Source organism: Henckelia pumila, unplaced genomic scaffold (assembly GCF_033568475.1).
Source record: "Henckelia pumila isolate YLH828 unplaced genomic scaffold, ASM3356847v2 CTG_254, whole genome shotgun sequence".
Classification (NCBI taxonomy): Eukaryota; Viridiplantae; Streptophyta; class Magnoliopsida; order Lamiales; family Gesneriaceae; genus Henckelia; species Henckelia pumila.
Window position 1 is genome coordinate 260,350 of NW_027331784.1, and position 23,462 is coordinate 283,811.

General features: G+C 35.7%; 1 protein-coding gene and 1 long non-coding RNA gene across 2 annotated transcripts; both read left to right on the forward strand.

Moving 5' to 3' along the window:
- The first annotated feature begins 12,653 nt into the window (after positions 1–12,653).
- Positions 12,654–16,251, forward strand: LOC140870813 (uncharacterized). The gene is made up of 3 exons (XR_012147540.1): positions 12,654–12,737; positions 15,891–15,951; positions 16,044–16,251. It is a non-coding gene; the product is annotated as an uncharacterized lncRNA (long non-coding RNA).
- Positions 12,692–13,814, forward strand: LOC140870812 (uncharacterized). The gene is made up of 2 exons (XM_073273212.1): positions 12,692–12,733; positions 13,094–13,814. Exon 2 carries the CDS (start codon positions 13,147–13,149, stop codon positions 13,720–13,722), a length of 576 nt encoding a protein of 191 aa, XP_073129313.1. The 5' UTR covers positions 12,692–12,733; positions 13,094–13,146; the 3' UTR covers positions 13,723–13,814.
- Positions 16,252–23,462: the final 7,211 nt, after the last annotated feature.

The following is a 23,462-nucleotide window of genomic DNA, read 5'->3' on the forward strand; positions in this document are numbered from 1 at the left end:
TCTATTTACAGATAACACATTCTGAAATTTATGTAGCTCCGAAACAAAAATTTTTAACACATTTGCGATGTTTACATTAAGTAATCATGTTCTAAATTTGATATTTATTATTTTAAAGTGTTGAATTAAAATAATTAAACCAAATAATTAAATAGTTTGTAAAAAAATATATATTTAAAAATATCGATGTATAAACGATATTAAAATACGAATCCGGATCCTCTGCTGTGGAGAGAGAAACATCACAAGATACTGTGCATTAAATAGTATTATGTAATTCATATAACAAGAATAAATAAATAATTAAGTAATTAATTAAACACATGAAATATTGAAATCATGTTCATTTCAATGCACAATATCCTATGTTGTTTCTCTTTCCACAGTAGAGGATCTTTCTCCATTAAAATACATATGTAATTTTTATGACACAAAAATATATTTAAGTTTTATGACACAAAAAATTGAAATAAATTGATATTTTCAAATATCAAACCCAATTAAAATAAGAAAAACACGTATTTAACACGATTTCAAATATTCAAATATCGATTCGACTTATTTTTCGGTCGATTATTGATCGATTCTTACCGATTTTAAATTCCACCACGATTCTATTAGTCACGATTTTTTCAAGGTATTATTAAAACCTTGGTTAAATTTTAACACGATATTTTTGGCTAAATTCAAATTTTGAACTCAAATCAAAAGAGAACACATGTATTCTTCCTTCTCTCTGTTGAAGTCTCTTCTCTCTCCCCGCTTTTCTCTTCTTTCCACTGCCACCACCTTTCGCTGTCGTTTGGTCTCCACCATTTGCTGAAACTTAAAAATAAATATAGGGTTGGAAATATCTTCACGGGATCTATCTTTTGGTACCTCTATTTCATATTTCTATCACGATTTTCGGCAAACCCGTCACCTTTGTTGTCGAGATCCGCCGTCGTACGCCGCCGGAAACCCAAAATGGAGTGAGGGCTTTTGTTCCTCATGTCATAATCTTCGATTCGAGCCTAAAATTGTGCATTTAGAAGGAATATGCACCACCAGGCTTAAGTGCATAGACTCCGAAAGAATATGCACTTAAGCCTGGTGATGCATGTTTGAGTCTTGGGGAGGGCATGAAACTCCCCTTTCCAGGTATAGAGAAGGCCCATGAGTTCGAATAAGGCTGAGCCAGAGCAGAGAGCAGAGGCCCAGTCCTTTACAATTTTTCTGCATATCGATCTTTGTGTGTTATGACCATGCATATATAGATCGAATTTATTTCGACCAGTATGTTAAATTTTTAATAGTACGTTGATAGTTGTGTTTGTGTTACATATTTTAATATCCTTTTAATGTTGGTTTTTCATGCATTGTTGTGTTTAATTAAATATTTTGTTTGTATTACATGCATTGCGTCTACGTAACATGCTTTCCGGTTTATTGTGTAGGATGTAGAATTTGAGAGGAAATGGAACTTGAGCTGCGCATGGAGCTGCATTTTTGCCCAGAAAAGAAATTAAAGAAAGGAAACAAGCGCGTCTGTGCCTTGTGAGAAGTGAAGATGAAGTGCTGCTGTGTCTTACTTGGAAATGGAAGAGCAGCAGCTGAAGTGCTATTGCAAGCATAAAGGCGCTTCTACGCAGATTTAAGAGAACAAAGGCTGCGTTGTAAAATGAAAATTAAAGCAAGGATGTTGCGTTGTTGATGGATTTGTATGCACGATAGCGCTATGGATCATGGTTTCAGCGCAAGAAGTCGCGCAGATGAAGAGTGATGGAAGCGCGATTGCGCTTGCTTGGTGCAAGGATGAAGGATGAAGAGCAAGAAAAATGATGTGTTGCTGTAGATTGAGTAGCGCGATAGCCCTTTGCAAGAATTGAAGAAGCAAAATTGGTGCGCTGATGTTTAGAGCAATCGAGCAAGGTTGATGTGGTTAGCGCAAGCATGGGGCGCGGCTAGGAGCGCTAACGCGCATGCATGGAGATTGAAGGGCGCAAGGTGATCTGCTGCTGTGTTTGCGAGGAAAAGTAACACCGCTCGATCGGGCGTTCTTTAACAATCGAGCGGGACACTTTATAAATTCTGGACAGAAAGTTGGTGAAATTTGGCCGCTCGATCCGCACATTTCAACCGATCGAGCGGCGTGATCGTGCAGAGAAAAAAATATAATTTTGGATTTTTAAACTCTTATTTTGTGGGCTTTATTTCGTGGGCTTTTCGAAGCCATATAAATACATTATTAGACCGCAAAAAAGGGAATCGGAACAGTAGGGGAGGAACGCAGACTTGAATGGCTGAAGCAGAGAGAATTCATCTGGGCGGCTAAGTTCTTTTCTTTTTCTTAGTTTAATTCTTTTTAGTTTTTGTTCTTGGTTGAGGAAGACGAACCCTTGATTTTATTTAATTCGTGAGATTCGGTTTTGATTGTTTTATTTTAATTGAGTATCAAGTGTTATTTTGAATTGATGGTCATGCTTGTGTGTGAGATTATAAGGCCTGTGATTTCGCTATACAATCAACTGCTAAATTGGAATTTAAATCCGTAATTGTTTGAATCATTTAATTTGCGAAACAACTACAATTAATAATCGTCCGCTTGTGAGTTTATGAATTGTAGAGATAACAATTGACTAGACTAAATACATCCGCTTGTGTATGTGTTGTCCAGATTCATCAGTTTTACTAGTTTGAATGATGTCGTGGGTTTAAATCTAATTGCTTGTATTGGATTAATTCATTGGTAAGGGTTAATTTAGAACGCTTGTGTCTAGTTAACTAAGATTAAGGTGAAACAGGAATTTAATTTCCAATGGTGAATATTCAATGAGAATTAATTATTTTTAGAGAATCGATGATCGAGTGAATGATTTCAAGGGTGTAGTCGACCAATACCAAGACTTGTTTTAATTATTTTAATTTATTAGTAGTTTATTTTTCAAAACCAAACATCCCCTTATTTATTTTCAGTATTTTAAAAGCACAAATAAATTTTACTTTTCTCGTGGGAACGATCCCTACTCTCGCTATTACATTTTTATTTATCTGATTTGAGTTGGGTAATTTGAGCGCGACACGAATTAGCGCTACCAAATTTTGGCGCCGTTGCCGGGGAAGGCGTTTAATTTATTTGTGTTTTCGTTTTTGTTTTTATTTTTTATTTTTATTATTCTTCCTTGTGCTACTCTGGTTTGTTCGTGCGTGCAGGTGAATCTTCGGAAGAAGAAAAATTTCCATGCTACCCAGAGATAGAAAGAATTTTGCATAGGCGAAGGAGGATTCTTGGTGTAATACTTCGAGATGTCAAATCGACAAGTATTCACAAGTTTTATCCAGCAACGCGAAGAGCCATTCTACGCAGCATGGAAGAGATTCAAAGATTGGAAAACCATCTTTCGGTATTTTGAGTTTTCTAACTATTCTCTCAAAAAAATTTTAATGGTTTGGATGCAGTGACAAGAAGGTGGGTGATTGATGGAGTTTTCACAGCCGGTATTTCAATATTCTGCCAAGATGATGAGATCATTAGACACCTGATGGATGATATGACAGAGTTTGATTATTACCGGTGTTCGCACTTTCAATACCCGGATCTTACAGACCAACCATTCGAGTTTCAACAGGAGGAGGGAAGTTGTTTTCAAAGGGTCTTACATCCGCTGGAGGATTTGATGAGCAAGATTGTGGCATCGACTGAGGCAGCTAAAGAAGATCTAAAAAATTATAGATGTCACCTTGTGGAGCACATAGAGAATATGAAGAAATCAATCCTCCATGAATACCGAGAACAAGAGGTGAAGCAAGATACTCAAGCAGTGACCAACCCAATTTGGTTTGACGATGTTGACTCAGAGAACCAGGATTGGGAGAGCGAATCAAGTCATACTAAAGATTTAGAGGTGCTTGAGTCTTCTCCTCTTATTGAACCTCAACCGGAAGATGTTCCGTCGGTACCTGTTTCAAAAGATTTTGGCTTCCGAGAGCCAGCAGAGACAGTCTCTTCCCATGTTTACCAGCTATGGAGTGTTGTTGAGGTGACGAGCGTAATCTGTTTACATCTAGCCAAGCTTGAGGGCACATGGAACAAAGACCCATTTGTGGTGTCATATGACACTTACTTTGGGCGTCAGCCGCTCTTTGAGGAGTGCTTCTGAGGGTCAAGCTGAAGACCAAAAATCAGGCGCTAGCTGGGAGGCAACCGAGTATCTTTTCCTTTAATCTAGTTTTTTTTTGTTTTATTTTTCTTTGTTTTCAGAACCGAGTGCCGCTCATCTGCAGCCCAATTTTTAGTCAGATATCGGAGAGGAGGACAACGTCGACACTTAAACCAGAGGAGTATTGTTTTGTTTTTTCGTTTGCATTTTCTTTTGGTGTTTGTGTTTTTGTTGTTTGTGTGGTTGTGTTTTGATTCATTGAGGGCAATGCTTCATTTAAGTATGTGTGTGTGTGTGTGTGTGTGTGGGGGGGGGGGGGGGGGTGCATTCATGTTTGCATTCATTTTGTTGCATACTTGCATATAGTTCGTGAATTGTTTTGTCTTGTTGCATGCATACTGTCGTGTTAAATATGTAGGATGGAAATTGATAGCCTATGAAGAGGTTGTAAAAAATGGTTTTTTGTGGAAAATTTTCTCTTGATTGGATATGAGAAGCTGCATGTTAAGTAGTGAATAATCTTAAGCACACATGTTTGACCAGTGAACTGTAATGATGTATTAGATGAGTTTGTGTCTGTTGGACCATTGCACGTCAATAGGTGTTTGTGGTACTTTATAGTTTCTTGAACCTTGATGATTTTTTTGACTTGGCATAAACGATCTTGGGCGCACCTAGAATTTTTTTTTTATTTTTACAACTCCATACGGGCCTAGAAAGGATTGAAATCCTAATCCTAAAAGATTAAATTCAGGCTAAGTATGCGGATTAAATGAGGTTGATGCTCCATCCGGGCTATAGACGAGGGGATTAGAAAAGAAAAAAAATTCGTATCCTAGCCAGTTATAGCTAAGTTTGCGGGTAATTATTGGGGCTTAAGCAATACCGGGTGCAAAATCCGAAGGTGCATAATTATATCTCAAGAGAGTTGTGTTGCGTTAAAGGGTTGTTGAGAGGAGGGATTCTTGATGTTGATACTTACAATGAATTGTTATAGGTCGGCGAACAGTATTAAAACTTTGTCTTTTGAAGTTGCACTAGCTGGAATAACATGACACATACACACGTTTGCGCTTAACTGAAGGTGGATTATAGAAAATCAAGAGTATCAGTGAGTTGTTTTAAAAATTGGAATTCTCTGAGGCTATGATGTCATGATCCATCCTTGCTTATGTTGTTTTGTTTTGTTTGCATTTTTTTTGCATAACTTGCTCGAGGGCGAGCAAGTATTAAGTGTGGGGGTATTTGATAGTTGTGTTTGTGCTACATATTTTAATATCCTTTTACTGTTGGTTTTTCATGCATTGTTGTGTTTAATTAAATATTTTGTTCGTATTACATGCATTGCGTCTACGTAACATGCTTTCCGGTTTATTGTGTAGGATGTAGAATTTGAGAGGAAATGGAACTCGAGCTGCGCATGGAGCTGCATTGTTGCCCAGAAAAGAAATTAAAGAAAGGAAACAAGCGCGTCTGTGCCTTGTGAGAAGTGAAGATGAAGTGCTGCTGTGTCTTACTTGGAAATGGAAGAGCAGCTGCTGAAGTGTTGTTGCAAGCATGAAGGCGCTTCTACGCAGATTTAAGAGAACAAAGGCTGCACTGTCAAAATAAAGATTAAAGCAAGGATGTTGCGCTGTTTATGGATTTGTATGCGCGATAGTGCCATGGATCATGGTTTCAGCGCAAGAAGTCGCTCAGATGGAGAGTGATGGAAGCGCGCTTGCGCTTGCTTGGTGCAAGGATGAAGGATGAAGAGCAAGAAAAATGATGCGCTGCTGTAGATTGAGTAGCGCGATAGCGCTTTGCAAGAATTGAAGAAGCAGAATTGGTGCGCTGATGTTTAGAGCAATCGCGCAAGGTTGATGTGGTTAGCGCAAGCATGGGGCGCGGCTGGGAGCGCTAACGTGCATGCATGGAGATTGAAGAGCGCAATGTGATCTGCTGCTGTGTTTGCGAGGAAAAGTGACACCACTCGATCGGGTGTTCTTTAACAATCGAGCGGGACACTTTATAAATTCTGGACAGAAAGTTGGTGAAATTTGCCCGCTCGATCCGCACATTTCAACCGATCGAGCGGCGTGATCGTGCAGAGAAAAAAATATAATTTTGGATTTTTAAACTCTTATTTTGCGGGCTTTATTTAGTGGGCTTTTCAAAGCCATATAAATACATTCTTAGACCGCAGAAAAGGGAATCGGAACAGAAGGGGAGGAACGCAGACTTGGACTGCACAGACATAAGCTAAGTTAGGGGGCGCCGAAAGTGTTTTCGGCGTGACCCCTCCGATGCCTAAGTCAGTGCTCAAAAAATAAAGAGCAAAGAACGAGAATAAAGTGAGTGAATAGAAAAAGTGAATGTGTAAGACCATAAACAATACCTGTATTTATAGGGGCTAGAGGGGCAGATTACCTTATTGATGTAGAACATGTGTTCCCGTAGGACTCAATGATAACAGTCACTAGGACTCTTGAACTGACTTACAGTCCTTATCAAATCCCAGATTTATTGGAGTTTATCTTTATCTTATAGAGATTCTCAAATATTCATGATTATCAGAGCTTTCACATGTTGGGCCCGGGTCAGGCCTCTATGTCTACTAATCATGGCTCGGCTCAATGGGCGCAGCAGTTAGGGCCTGGACCATAAATATTATCATTTTGTATTGATTCGGCTCTTATTAAGCTTGGGCCTTGACATATAATAGAACTTGTGGATATTGAGATATCTTTCCCGGACATGGGTTATCGGGTTCGGGTCAGACCAGACCCATATATTTTTTGCGGGCATCAATAGTACCTCCCTTTATGGTCTAAAAGAAGTATGAAGTTTAGACCATGTGGTCTGGTCGGATCCTGAACCCATGTAAGAACTCTTAGTTAACCATCCATAATATTCCTGAACCGGATAATGACCATTCTGGTCTTACGTGAAAACTATGAAGACCAAGCGTAAGTAACAATCCTGAACTGTGTAATGACAAGACCATACACTTTCAAACAATAGTCAAACAATATTGTACTATTTTCAAAGTGTTTGGAATTTGAGATAATTACATCGTGCTGAGCTGGTCGGGCTTTTGAGTTTGACCACGAATTGCGTGGTCTGTGCCGAGCTTGGTCGGGCTTTTGAGTTTGACCACAAATCGCGTGGTGAGTGCCGAACTGGTCGAGCTTATATGTTCGACCATGAACCGCGTGGTGAGTTCCGAGCTAGTCGGACTTATATGTTTGACCACGAACTGCGTGGGATTACGTGATAACCACGAATTGCGTGGAATTACAGGGTACCGAACATATCGGGCTTTTGATGGAGGCCACGAGTGGCGTGGGCTTCCACGTTGCCGAACTGGTCGGGCTTTTGATGGAGGCCACGAGTGGCGTGGGCTTACACGTTGCCGAACTGGTCGAGCTTTTGATGGAGGCCACGAGTGACGTGCGCTTACACGTTGCCGAACTGGTCGGTCTTTTGATAATTTTCCAAGCTATGTTGGGCTTAAAAATTTTCAATTCATGGATTGGGCCTTACAACAAGATTGCATGCCAGATAATAATAGAATTAGGTTTTAATGCGAGATTGCACGACCGATATCGTAAAAAAAGGCCTTACTGCGAGATTGCACGCCCGATGACGTAAAATAGGGCCTTAAAGCGAGATTGCATGCCCGATATAATAGATTAGGGTCTTATTTCGAGATTGCACGCCTTATATAATTGGATTGGGCCTTATTGCAAGATTACATGCCCGATGAAGTAAAAGAGGGCCTTACAGCGAGATTGCATGCCCGATGACGTAAAAGAGGGTCTTACAACAAGATTGCATGCCCGATGGGATATAATTGGGTCTTACTGCAAGATTGCATGCCCGATATAATTGGATTGAGCCTTATTGCAGGATTGCATGCCGGATGACGTAAAAGAGGGCCTTACAACGAGATTGCATGTCCGATGACATAAAAGAGGGTCTTACAGCGAGATTGCATGCCCGATGTGATATAATTGGGTCTTACTGCAAGATTGCATGCCCGATGACGTAAAATAACCCAAACAAAAATACAAGGCAAGAGAAGTCCAACAAATTTGATCACAAGAAAACAAACATGTAATTTTGATAGTAAAAGATACCTCAGAATATTATTAATAATGATGATAAATAAAAATTTAATAATTTAATTCCAACATAAAGATGATTGAAATACTTATCTCGTTCATGGGTTGTCGATGACATAACTTTGGATGTATAGCAAGATAATATCTTCTATACTTTGATCAAAGAACCGACTTGATGTAGCAAGCAAAAATTGATCTCAACCGTCCAGAATGTGCGTCAAGATGTTCTATCAGATACTTGATAACATGATCTTAAATACACATACCAAATTTGAACTCAATCCGACGGTTAAATTAATTCCTATGATTTTTTAAAGATTCTGGTATGCAAGCTCTGCGAAGAACACATAGAAGTTGTGCGAGCGAGCAGTGTATGCTCTGCGGTCCAGATCTGATTGTACAGGCTACCAATCACAATCTCCACCTTTCATATCCTTGATAACATGATTATAAATACGTATACAGAATTTGAACTCAATCCGACGGTTCAATTAATTCCTATGATTTTTGCAAGATTCTGATATGCAAGCCCTGCGAAGAACACATAGAAGCTGTTTGAGCGAGCATCGTATGTTTGTCTGTCTAGATATGATTGTACAATCCACTAATAACGATCCCCACCGTTCATATTCTTGATAACATGATTATAAATATGCATACCAAATTTTAACTCGATCCAACAGTTGAATTAATTCCTATGATTTTTTTAAGATTCTGGTATGCAAGCCCTACGAAGAACACATAGAAGCTGTGCGAGCGAGTAACTTCTGTTCGGTGGTCCAGATTTGATTCTACAGACCACCAATCACAATATCTACTGTTCAGATCCTTAAAAACGTATTAATGAATATGAATACAAAATTTGAACCCGATCCGACAGTTCAGTTAATTGAAATGAATTTTTCAAGTTTCTAATGCGCAAGCCATGCGAGAATCCGAAATTTGTTTCTTCTTCTCTTTTCTTGTACTCACCATATTAACCCTTTGTTTTCAAATTCCCACAAACGGCGCCAATTGATGATGTCGGAAATTTCACCTCGGGTTCGGTCTGGTAGAGCGGATCTTCAAATTCTTCAGTGAAACAGGTCGGGTCGGGTAGCACGTGCTCTGCACAGACAGAAGCTAAGTTAGGGGGCGCCGAAAGTGTTTTCGGCGTGACCCCTCCGATGCTTAAGTCAGTGCTCAAAAAATAAATAGCAAAGAAAGAGAATAAAGTGAGTGAATATGTGAATAGAAGAAGTGAATGTGTAAGACCATAAACAATACCTGTATTTATAGGGGCTAGAGGGGTAGATTACCTTGTTGATGTAGAACATGTGTTCCAGTAGGACTCAATGATACAGTCACTAGGACTCTTGAACCGACTTACAGTCCTTATAAAATCCCAGATTTATTGGAGTTTATCTTTATCTGATAGAGATTCTTAAATATTCATGATTATCAGAGCTTTCACATGTTGGGCCCGGGTTGGGCCTCTATGTCTACTAATCATGGCTCGGCTCAATGGGCGCAACAGTTAGGGCCTGGACCATAAATATTATCCTTTTGTATTGATTGGGCTCTTATTAAGCTTGGGCCTTGACATATAATAGAACTTTTGAATATTGAGATATCTTTCCCGTACATGGGTTATCGGGTTTGGGTCAGACTAGACCCATATATTTTTTGGGGGCATCAATTTTATTAGACTTTTGAGGAATTATCGGGAGATATTGCATGAACTGTTCTTGTTTTTGTGGTTGTAGGAAATAAGTAAAAATGTTGAGTTTGAGTGAAAATAAGCCCAAAAGATGGAGAATAAAGGTGGAAATCAAGATTTGGTTGAAAAGAGGAAAAAGCTCAAGAAAAAGCAGACTGAGCGCCCGCCCAATTCATTCCGCGCGCCCGCACACTTGGCAGGATTTTAAGAAGAATATGCGTAGAGGATGCGCGCCCGCGACAAACAGATGGAGCGCCCGCGCTCTCTGGAAAATAATGAGATGAGCAGATGTGTAGGAAGAGCGCGCCCGCGCGATATGGAGGGTGCGCCCGCGCGACGCAGTTTTGGAAATTTGAAATTCTAATTAAACTTGGAAATTTGGGGATTCTTTGGGGATTAACTTGGATGATTTTTGGAGCTTATTTATAGGGGAATTCTGGACGAAATAAGGGTTAGCAGCAGCCGCAACACAACACAAAAAATTTGGAGAGCTTGATCGTGAATTTGGAAGAAAAATTTGCTGAAGAACGTGAAGAACGAAGACGAAGATCATCCAGACACGGGATCGATCTTTGGATTTGTTTTCTTTTATTCTTCTAATTTTTGAATCATGCTTGGATTGAAAACTATGATTTGTTTTTATTTATTTGAGATTATGAACTAAACTTCCATAGTCTAGGGGTTTGATGTAGCCTGGTTGAGACACGTTTATAACTTCTTAATTTTATTTGATTGAATTCTATGAAATTAATTGTTTTTCTAGCTTTGAATTGTCTTTCCAATTTAGTGGCCATAAATTGGATTGTTATATTTATTTGGAATCTGGCACTCGGGAGAGGGGATTCTGAATAGGATCATTAGAAAATACACCTTAACTGTTTATATATCTCGGGAGGGAATATAAATTTAATGGAGTTTTAGGAAGAACATCATTTTCACATATCACTACAATTAGATTCTTGATAGGAATATTGGAATTAAACTGTAGTTAATACAATCTAATTGGCACTCGGGAGAGGGAATTAGAATTACCTAAGTGTTCTTGACTATTAATCAAATAGAATTCATGAAATTAAGTTAATTAGGAGTGATTGTTGTCAAAACCAGGTGAAATCAATACACCTAGAAATTTTCTTCTCATTGAATAATTCTTGAATTTGTGTGCGCATTTTGCTTAAGTTGTCTAAGATTTCTGAAGTTAGTTTAAGTTGAAAGCCAAAACCTTTTACTTAATTTTCTAAATAAAATTAGGACTATTTTAATTACAAGAACTGAATATTTTTTCATTATTATTCTTCGTGGGATCGACACTCTATTTTATCACTTTATTAAAACTTGACCTCGTACGCGTGCGAGTATTTTTCACAACAATACCCTTGAAGTAAGATCGATTTTGGCAAAGATTTGATCTTGGTTTTGTTTGATATGTTCTTGTGTATTAATCACCAAAATTATGAATTAAACTCTATCAAAATATGTTTGATAAAAAATCCAAAATTATACAAATAATTCAAAATCTAAACATTATCTACTAGTTCAATAACTAAAAAAACAATCCAAAAAAAATAGCAGTAAAAAAATTCTAACTCGGTAGTAGTTATTATTAACTTATGCCATCCCCCCGAAATCACTTACTCATTCATTTTATAATGTATCCACTCCGAACGTTCTTCAATTGTCATTTTCAAAAAAGCCATCTTCTTTGCTACGCTATTAAGCAAATCAAGTACTTTTAACCGAGTATGATTATTCAAATATGGGACTTCCTTAATTGCATCCCAACTACTATCGTCTATAACACCAACCGATTCAATCTTAGAAGCATCCTTCTCAAGATTTGAAGAGAGCTTCTGCATAATATCAGGGTCAATATTATTTGATGTTCTTGATTTTAATTCAAACTCGTCCTAGCTCATTTTCTGATTGTCGAAGGAACCTCTAAACTAACTGGTTGAGAAGGAAATGGTGAATTGGTTTCCTCAAGAATATAGGTTGATATGAAAATTCTTGTCCATCGCTTTGCATGAATGCGCCATTAATGTTATCAAACACAAGATCATCTAATAAACTAGTGCCCTTATATTTTTCTGTCTCAAATATTCTCGCATCAATATCATCTCCTACTGCAATTGAGAATTTCCAATTGCAGTTCCATTTCTAACTGCAATTATCAAATATTTAAATCCTCAAAAGTGTTGGACAGATAATGCTCATGTCTAGGGTGAGACTGGCGAATAATAAAAAATCAACATGTGTTAAATAATGGGATAATTCCCAATTTAGTACCTCAATTTAGGTCATTTTCCTGATTTGGTCCCTCATTGTTTCATCGACCCAATTTGGTCCTCCGATCTTTACCGTCTTTCCACAATAGGTCCTTCCGTCCAAATTAAGTGTAAAAAATAACGACATTTACCGACTTAACCCATTGAAAGTTTACATTTCACCTCCTTCAACCGGTCAAACCCATATTTCCATTGAAAGTTTACTTGTTTCCTCATTCAATCGGTCAACCCATATTTTCCAATTTCCCACCGACACTCGAAACCTAATCTACTCCCCGTTTCTGTATTCTTGGTGTGCCCATCAGCTGCGACGATGTCTCTCCACGGGAGGCCAACTGCAACGGTTACCCTATTTCGGCATCTTAGGGTTTGAGATTCAATTCTTTGAATCTCTCTCGATGGGCGTCGTAGATTGATTTGGAGCTGTTCTTGGATCGAAGCTCTGTGTTTGCTTGAATCTACACTTGTTTCCTCCTAATTTGGGCTCTTCATTTCTGCTGCTCGGTGGGTTATAATTTAAGATTGTTTTTTTATTATTTTTGCTTTTACAGCTTGTTTGTCCAAAATTTTGATTTTAACTTATCTTAGTTTCACCTTATTTAGGTTATATATGAATCTTCAACTCTACCTAAGAAGAGTTTTATTAAAAAAAAATTATTTGTAGGACTGAGAATTCTAAGGGAAGTTTATTTGCTGATTACACTCGATTTCGTCTTGATGAGATTTAATGGCTCAACATAGTAAATCTCGCTTGTATTAGACTCCAAATTATGGTAATACACACATATATGTATACGATTTCCATAATATCACTATGTTACTATTTTCATTATTTATTGAGTTATAATTTTTGCATTTTTTTAGGAATTTACGGACGACCAGATTGTCTTACGATTAAACTACATTATAACGGGGATATGAAATCTGGTCTTGAGTACAAAGAATACATCGGTGGACAGTTTGAGTACTTTGACTATGTTGATAGGGATAAATTAGGGATGATCGAATTGTGGGGTTATGCAGAGGATGTAGGATGTCCTGACAAGTGTATCAAATTTTGGCATAAATTTGGAGAAAATTTGAAAGATGGAAGATATTTAGAGAATGACATAGATGTTATGGACATTATCCCTCATATTCCAAAGAATTACGAGGTTGAAATATACATTGAACGTAATGATGGTGCGAGCAGTCAGATGGGATTGGGCAGCATACTGATTAGGATGGAGACAGGAATTGGGGAATCTGAGATACATAATCATGACAGTGAAGTTGAAGATGTTGATGCATTTAACGAAAGTGATTATGAACTTGATGAATTGTTTGATACTTTCATAGATTGTGATGCTTGTTTCAGTGGGAATAATGATGATGGGAACATATATGAGAATTTGCTTAGTAGGATGCAACAAAATGAGGGGGATGATGATTGTGTAAATGATGATGTATCGGGGAGTCCATTGAATTCTGATGAGGATGATGATGATATGTGAAATTTTGCTATGTTTGATGCAGAGACTGAATCTGAAAACCTAGAATTAAAGCTTGGGCTGATTTTTAGGTCAAATAAAGAAGCAAAATTTGCAATTAAGACTCATTGCATCAGAAGAGGAATGTCAGTCAGGATTGTAAAGAATGATGGCAAGAGGCTTAGGGCGCAATGCAGAAACAATGACCGTGGATGGGTAATTCATGCATCGATGATGACCAATGATAGTTGTTGGCAAGTAAAAACTTTCCAAGGAGAGCACAACAAATGTTTTTGGCTTCTGAAAAACAAAAGCGTGAACTCAACTTGGTTAGGAAAAACATTTTCCAAAAAATTCATATCAAATCCTAAGTTAGGAAGCGTTGAGTTCAAGAATCAAGTTCGGGAATCATTGAATTAAGATGTTACCATGAAAGTGGTTATTTAGCAAAGAGAAAAACATTGAGTTTGGCAGAGGGCAGTATTGAGGAGCAATTTAGTAAAATTAGAAACTATTGTGCCGAGTTGAAAAGGACTGATAGAGATGTCACTGTGATTTTGAAGTTGACTGGTGATGAAGGTAGACCGAGGTTTCAAAGGATGTATGTTTGCTTTTCTGCCTGTAAGTTTGGTTACCAAGATGCTTGTAGGCCCGTGATTGGCATTGATGGTTGTTTTCTTAAATCAAGGACTGGAGGACAATTGTTGTCTGCTGTTGGGTTAGATTCAAATAATAACATATTTCCAGTATGTTATACATTGGTTGAGGGAGATACGAAAGATACTTGGATGTGGTTTTTGCAGTTGTTAGCCACCGACATAGAGCTAGAGAATGATTATGCATGGACATTTATGTCAGACAAACATAAAAGATTGATTCCTGCTTTGGAGAGTTTATGTCCGAATGCTGAGCACAGATTTTGTGTAAGACACTTGCATACCAACATGAAGAATGATGGATTCAAAAGTGTGGCTATAAAAAATACTTTGTGGGCTGCTGCAAAGTCGACTAGAGTCGATGAGTTTCGTATACGGATTCAAGAGTTGAAGGAGATTGATCGTAATGCTTACGATTGGTTAGCAAAGAAGCCTGAAAATCATTGGAGTAAGGCATATTTCAGCACTATCCCCAAATGCGACATATTGTTAAATAATATGTGTGAAAACTTCAATAGCTTTATTTTGGATACAAGAGAGAAGTCAATAATTGAAATGTTTGAAGCAATCAGAAATCTGTTGATGTTGCAGTTTCAGTTCAATCGTGAGAAGGCTGAAAAGTAGAATACAAGAATCTTTCCAAAGATAAGAGTCATTTTACAAAAAAATTTTTTTGGAGGCTGTCAAACAAATTCCCATGAAATCAGATGATATGAACTTCCAAGTTAAGACCTCAAACAGTCAGGAACAATACACAGTGGACCTTTCAACAAAATCTTGGAGTTGTAGACAATGTGATTTGATTGGTATTCCATGCAAGCATGTAATATGTGATCTTTGGTTCAAGTATGAAGACGCAAAGACTTATGTCAGTCACTATTACACGACTGAATTTTATAAAATTTGTTATTCAAGGTCAATAATGCCAATGAATGGACCTGATTTGTGGCCTGATTGTGATTTTCCACCACCACTGCCTCCTGTTTACAAAAAGAACAAAGCTGAAAGACCGGCCAAATTGCGAAGAAGGGAACCTGATGAACCGCCAACCTCGAGTCGCACCAAATTGAAAGCTTTACGAAGACAAAACAAGTGCAAGGGTTGTGGTCGATTAGGTCATAATCAAAGAAATGTTACAACAAAGAAATGTCCAATCAACGAAGACAAATTTGGTAATCTACACAAGGAAGAAATTACAGGTTATTTCACTGACTTCCTTCACCTATGTGATTGTGATTGTTGAGCTTTCTTATTATTGTTTCTTGGATGTTTTTTATTGGTGATTTTCTACCTGTTAAAGTTTGATAAAGTTCTATTATTGTTTCTTGTATGTTCTTTACTGTTTTTTGAAAATTCATCAATCTAGAGCACTTGAGCAGCGACTCAAAAATGGTATAACTTCATTTACATGTTGATGCTGGCTACTGTGAATTGAATCCTCTAATTATCTGTTTTGATGCCATGATATCAACTATTATGTTGGTTTCTTTTTCTTTATTCTTTACATTAATTCCGTGAACATTGTATATAGGTAAGAAAACCAGGTGCTACTGGGATACATATTGAAGGAAGCTCGAACACAATATGTGATGTGAATGTAAGTTGAATTGGTCTACTATCGGTCAAAAACCAGATATTGATTGTCATTTTATTTTTCAGATATTAAATCTATGGTTTAAATTGTTTTAGGTGAATCAATCTACCATAATTCACAAACCATTGTTTGTCAAAGGTGGTAGAAATTAAACCACGATCTCCCGGCTAAGAGCTGTCTCATATGATCATAGAAGACAAGTTCAATCAACATCTCAACCAGTTGCCTCGGTATCAAAGCCTAACTCTGGACCAACCTTCTCAAAGAACAAAATAACTTTGTCGCAAGCTTCGATCAACAAGAAATGACCATTATTGGATTTTATGAGAAGAATTGTTTTTTGCTACTGGTGATTATTTTGTTTTGGTTAGATTTATGATTTGGTTAGAAGTATTATGCAGTCTGACAGGAGAATTTAGTTTTGGTTAGGTTGAATGTGTGTTTTGGCTACTTTTGTTCTCTCTAATCGTATTTCTTCTCTAGACCGTGGTGAAAATACATTGATTTCACTGTTTTTTACTGATATTGTGCACGTATTTATATGAGTTTATGCAATATTATCAGTTTATGAAATGCAGCAGCAACTTTGATTAAATATAAGACACTTCTTACGTACCTTTTCGTTTCTGTTGTCAAAAATACTGGGGATGTTAGAAATATCTAAACCCAATCTACACAGTTCATAATAAATTTTAAGATGTTTTAAAGCTAACTATTGTCAAAATTTTATCTCAATCCGACGGTTCGATTGTGAGATATCAGCGTGAGCTATAATGCATCTGTGCAAGGAACAAGGGAATCTACACCTGCTGGATGAGAAAGAGTGCAGAAGCTCATGAATTAGGAGCAGAAACGTTAAAAGTCAGTGGCTTCAAGAAATCCATAGCGCTTATGCGCTCGAGGAAGCGCTTCTGCGCAACTATGCGAATACTAATGCGCTTTTGCGCTTCAAACACGTCCGTTTGCGCAAAAAGGCCATATCTAGGAAGAATCGATGCGCTTCTGCGGAAGAAGATGCGCGTCTGCGCTAATGCCTGAGAAAAGAAATTGAAGATTTGCGTTTCTGCGGTTGAAAACAAGCTTCTGCGCAAACTGGGAAATTAAAGTAAAGCGCGTCTGGATACGACATGTGTAATAAACATATGTGTTTATCGACATATGGTCTTTGGAATAAATTCATGAATCATTCTACCAAACAAGCGAACCAGACCCATTCTGCTAAATCAAGAATCTCAATTCATGAATTAAACACTTGATCTACTCAACACGCTTGGCTTCAAGCATGGGATCAATTCTTAAATCAAGATTCTTGATGAAGCCAGCAATGCCAAATCAAACTAGACATATATGAGTCTGCACACACTTAAACAAGAAAGCACGCCTATCAGATGTCATGAGTTTCGAACCATGCTGGAAATTTCATATCAATTTCAATCGTTGTCAGTTCTTCGATCCAATTTCGATATATCAATATATACAACCTCTAGAACATAAATATATAATCAAATTCTGACACTGAAGAACAAATGCATAGATGTTTGGCAACATTGATTTTGTTGAATATATAGACGATTACTTCTGCTGGAAGCCAATCGAAATAATTCTCTTCCGCAGAGGCCATCGTTTTCTTCCTTGGGACTCAATTTTTAATAATCATCATCTTTTATCTTTTACCTTAGTATAAGAGACGGTCATCGATAAACAATGTTGTATTTAGTTTGATCGAGATAAATTATAATATTATTTTAATATTTAACATTAAATATTTTAAATGAAGAGAGCGATGGATCAAATTTAAATATTTTTGATAGATTAATTCATTAGATAATTTTGAATTTCTCATTTAAATGAAGAGAGCGATGGATCAAAAGATAAAGGGGAAAAGTTAACATCTTACAAAGTGATCAAATGAAAAAGTTAGTCAACAACACAAAGCTTAATATTGTAGCAATAACAAGTTCAATCATCATCTTTCACAAACGAAAGGATTTCATTATTGTTTCCATGTCTTCATACATCTTTGCAACTCGTAATGCGTGATCGCGATTCTCACGTGCTAACACCAATTGAGCATCCAACATTTGGGTATTATTTCAGATTTTTCAGGTGCGTTCCTAGAGCTGGAAGTTGAAGTTGAACAATTCTCGTAACTGGAAGCAAATGAAGTTGCGGATTGTTTCGACCTTTTCTTCATAAATGCATCAAAAGCTTTCACGGCCTCTTTTCTGCTCAAATATGATTTATAGGAAGCACCACTAAATTTATTCACTTCACCATATGCTTCTTCCAAACTATCATAGACACCAGGATTACGATCAATAAACACAACATATGTTTTCCCCTAAATTTGAAAATAAATCTTAATCAACATTAGTTCAAAGAAAAAAGTATAACATATATACAAAATTGAACAAAAATTAAATTCTGAGACTCACCATTTTAACACAAGTGACCTTACGAAGCTTAACCAAACCTGAACAATAGACAATATTCCACAATTACAACTTTCAAAATAAAACACAAATTAGGATACTACCGCAAAATCACAGTTAAATTAAATGTGATATGTAATTGTAAGTTTAACACGAGTCAACCTAACAAGCATCTAAAATCTGTCCATTTCATTAATATTGACAAAAAAATTTTGAAAACCAATGCACAATTTTTTAACCACCGTGATGAAATTTGTGAGTGACTTCAATCCAATCTTGGTATGCACAATGATAGAATTTGTGAGTGGCATATACAGTACTCATATGTACGTATATGTTGAAAAAAATTAATGTGTTGAAAAAAATTAATGCACTTGAGTCTTCAAGGTTATTGGTTCTTGGAATGCATAATCTACAATTCAATGTTAAAGCCAAGATGATTTAAATACATCTTATCTCCTCACAAATCACATAAACACCGTGCTTCCTAAAAAAAATTAATAATAAATAATAGATCACACAGGTTATTATTTGTGGGGGGAAAAAAATAAGAAAATAAGGAACAAACCAACTTATAATCGATCACAAGAAACGTGTGATTGCTACAATTTTAAGAAAAGATAAAAGAAACTTTAATTTTCAACACATGCTAAGAAGAAAACCAAACCTACGAAGAATGAAGAAAAAATAAGCCAAGAAAACTTAAATATTTCCAGTTCTTCGCCAAGAACTTGAAAAAAAAACCCAAAGAAGGAAGGTAACTTACTACGTTTGAGCGGCCAAATTCGAGGGAACGAACGCCAACTTAGGGTTCATAGCGTTTAAGAGAAAGGTAAATGAGGAAGCTGGGTTTACAAGTTGAATAGGTGAGAGGAGAAGCTTTGCCGGGCTAAGCAGGTCATCTCAGTTAGATTTAACGTTAATTTGGACGGAAGGACCTATTGTGGAAAGACGGTAAAAATCGGAGGACCAGATTGGGTCAGTAAAACAATAGGGACCAAATCAGGAAAGTGACCTAAATTGAGGGACTAAATTGGGAATTATTCCGTTAAAGACTAGTTCTATTTATAATAGAAACACAAATTATTTTAACTTGAAATACTCACATTAAAAGCCGTTGGAAGTGGTTAATATTAACTTATTCTAAACTTACACGTTAGCCGTAAACTGCTTTCATACCTTGCGAAAGTTTTTTCACACCTTATTTTTTGCTTAAGAGCGGGAAGTATATTTTTTTCTACTATTTTTTTTTCAACATCTCATTCTTATCACGTCATCCTCTCATGACAACATCAACCATGAGTTTAAGAAATTCATTGCTCTCTTCAGTCGTCCAAAATTATATTTTTCTTGTGAATCTCCCATTTTCTACAATGGAAAAAATATCTCGAACTAAAATATTACCAAAGATGCATCATGTTTACCAATTCAAATATTTGTAGGAAATATTAAAACTTTTCGTCTTGTTTTGTTTCATTTTTTTTATTTTCTATTCTTCGTTCACTCAAAGTAAAAACAAAATAAAAAAAGTGTTATAATCAAACAAAAGATAAAAATGTTGACAGAGACACATATGAGATGGTGATACGAGCCTTTTATTTGGGTCACCCATTAAAAAGTATTACTTTTTATGCCAAAAGTGTACTTCCGTATGAAAATTCCTAAGACTTGATAAATGTAATAGTAGCAATCTGATTTAATTTGCTTTTAGTTTTTTTATATACGTACATAGATGCATGGCACATGTAAGCATACAGTGCAACACTCGACCATATCAATACTTAAACTTCACAACACTCTCGCTTGGAAAAATACTAGCTTCTTCATTGTTCTGCATTTCCATAAGTTTAATTTCACAAGAATCGCTACCTAGCTAATTCGGCCAAGAAATTTGATTTTGTTTATAAATTTTCATTCCAATGATTTCGATAATAAATTGTTTATCGAATGAATTCAATACATAATTTTTTAACTATCAATTGAAAAATTACAGATCATAGACCAAAAAATCATTAATGATATAATCCAGGAGGATTAATTACACACAAATAAGAGGATTTCATAAATGATCAGTCCATATTTCAAAGAAGATAACTAGTGTTAAAAAAGAAGAAGAATTTCATACCAAGAAGACAAGAAGCGATGGAAAGAAGAGAACCCTGTTTGAAAAATCTGTCATGTCAAAATGTTTTGGAGTGATGGAAAGAAAATTTTCATTTTGAATGCTTTTAAAAAAAAAGATCGAACACTATTTGGATTCCTCGAAAAACCTGTTAATAATGATTGAACCAATGCATAAATGATAGTATATTAATTGAAATCAAAGTAGTAGTTCCTGAAATTCAAGGTGCTAAGTAGTATATTAATTGTATCGATTTCGCAAATATTCCCTGTAATATGTCCAGAGGAGGCAGCTTGACGCTAACCATGACATTTCAAGTAATGAAAAATGTGCAATGGTGCGTGGCCAGGGAGTTAAAAGGACAAGTGAGAAAAAGACACGTTTCTTCTTCATCATGGTGGTAGCTACTTCACGGTATAGTTTCTCTTCAAATCTCAAACCATTTTGTGATGTGGCAGAAATAATGGTCACATTCTTCATTATACATTTGGAAAACGGCAACTTCAGCGTGTGCTCGAACCACAGATTGAACCTCAACGGATCACCTGTTGTCTTCTGCTTTCTCACATTAGAGATGCCTTGTTCTCCCAAAACAAGACTCCCTTGCTTCATAGAGTCCACCGCCGAAACATTTTTTAAATTTGGAAGAACATCAAGAAGCTGTTTAATATAGAGATGCCTCAAATTGAAATCACACACGTGGTTTTTGATCCAACCGAAGTAGGTATCAATTCCTTCCGTTGTGAATGCATTGGTGCGTGTGACACCACTGTAAACACACCTCGTGGCGACGACCAACATGAACCCAAACCAATCTGATTTCCAACGAACCACCCTACTACTTGGATATTCAAGATTACGAATGTGGAATCGCATCGTTGCGGATTCAACGTAACAGAGTTTCTTTAGAAAGTTTATCATTCCCGCTGGCCAAACCGCAACCCAGTCATATGGGTCATTGATCGTGCATGAGATTTGGACAGAAAGGAAGTGGATTTGAAGAACATGCTCCGCAAAATGCTTGGAGACAGAATAGCATATGCAGAGGCATTTGGCATCCGATATTTTTTCGAAAATGGCGATTATTAGCTCTGTCGGGAGACGATCAAAATGGTTTTCCCCTCCCACGAGTTCAGAGACCTTCATTCTTTCCACCGTTATACAATTTTTTGTTCTGCAACTCATCATGTGTCAAACCATATATATAAAGATATAGATATGGATTGTAATCGTTTTTTTTTTTAAAAAAAAGATTACAGATATACAATGTAATCCGTAATTGATATCATGCAATTCTTTCTTTTCTTTTAATAGATAGATAGATTAAACTATTTAATTGATTTGGTGTATCTTATCAATGATTTGACTAAAGAAATAATTTGGTATATTAGAATGAAATAAGGAAGGAATGAAATTAATTTGAAGTATAATTATATTTTTATTCGATTCAATGATTGATATCCAAGAAAATTAAAAAAAAATGGAATGAAATATATTTTTAATGATCAAATATTTTTAACCAAAAAAAATAAAAAATAAAAACAACTCATATGTGTTATTATTATTATTATTATTATTACTATTATAAAATAATAATATTATAAAATTATTGTAATTAATTTAATTTAACTTATATATTAATATGAATAAATTTTAAATATTTTTTAATATAATAATTATTTTATAATAATAATAATAAAAATATAATAATAATTATTTTTATTAATATTAGTATAAAAATAATATAATATATTTTTTTATACTAATAATAATAATAAATAAATAAATAATAATTTTTTAAATTAATATTTTATAACTTGAGCGATTTTTTTAGAACTGATAATCAAATTATTTGATAATATCCTATGTATGATTTTGTAATATCCTTTATTGATTTGTAAAATCCTATATTGATTCGTAAAAGTCCTACCTAATCCAAAGTATATCGGCTGAAAACCTTACGCAACCGATAGTCCTTCTTGTCTATGGACTGGTTCGATAGGTCTAACAATGCCTCGTACTAAGGATTATTTGTTATTAATGTGAACTTTATGATTCCTGGTCTTGAAATGGTATCAGAGCCATGGGATAAATATTATATGGTTAAGGAATTGATTTAGCACAGATATCATAAAATTCTTGATGAATTTTAATTTAAATAATGATATTGTTCAAAACAGTATGATTGAAGAATATGATATTCCGAATAATTTAGAATTGCCAAATAAATGAACTATTCCTAAAATAGAACCAAAGATGGTTTATAAATTAGGAACTTTTGAAAAATTAGGTTTAAAACAAGTAGTCAAGACAACTGAAGAATCTATTCCTCTCCATAGAAATGAAATGGTAATTTGTTTGTTAAACAAAAAAGATATTTTACCTTTTCAGAAAACTCATAAGTTTTTACATATTAGTTTAGTGCAAATTGCTTTTAAACCATTAACTTTAGAAGACTTACCCGAAAGCTTTTTAGCAACTTTAAGAGATGGTAGAAATTTAAACTGGAAACAATACCTTATGGAAATTATTCAATCTAGTTTAGCTCATGTACCAGTATATTTTTATCTTATCCTAACCTTTCTTTATCATTATCTGATATAAATATTCTTGATGCTTTAACATTAAATGTTAAAACTCATGGTTATAATTATACCCCTGGAACAGAAGTTATATGTATCTGTTATAGAATTTACTTTAAACATTTATTTACTCTAAATCATATGTGCAAAAGAGTAGATAAAAACTTAAATGAAACAATTCTTATAGAAATAAATTTTAGTAGATCTAAAATTACTACCCGTAGATCTATAAAATGGGAAGAAATTATATTTCCTGAAAATTGGATTATTGAACAAGTTGTTCCTCGTAATCCTATTGTAAATAATGATTTACATAATATAATTCACGATAATGAATCATCTATAGAAATACAGTTTCATAATGAACAAAGAAGATTA

Excerpts from the sequence above, each read along its gene's own strand:
- LOC140870812 (XM_073273212.1), top strand. The coding sequence starts at position 13,147 with ATGAAATCTGGTCTTGAGTACAAAGAATACATCGGTGGACAGTTTGAG.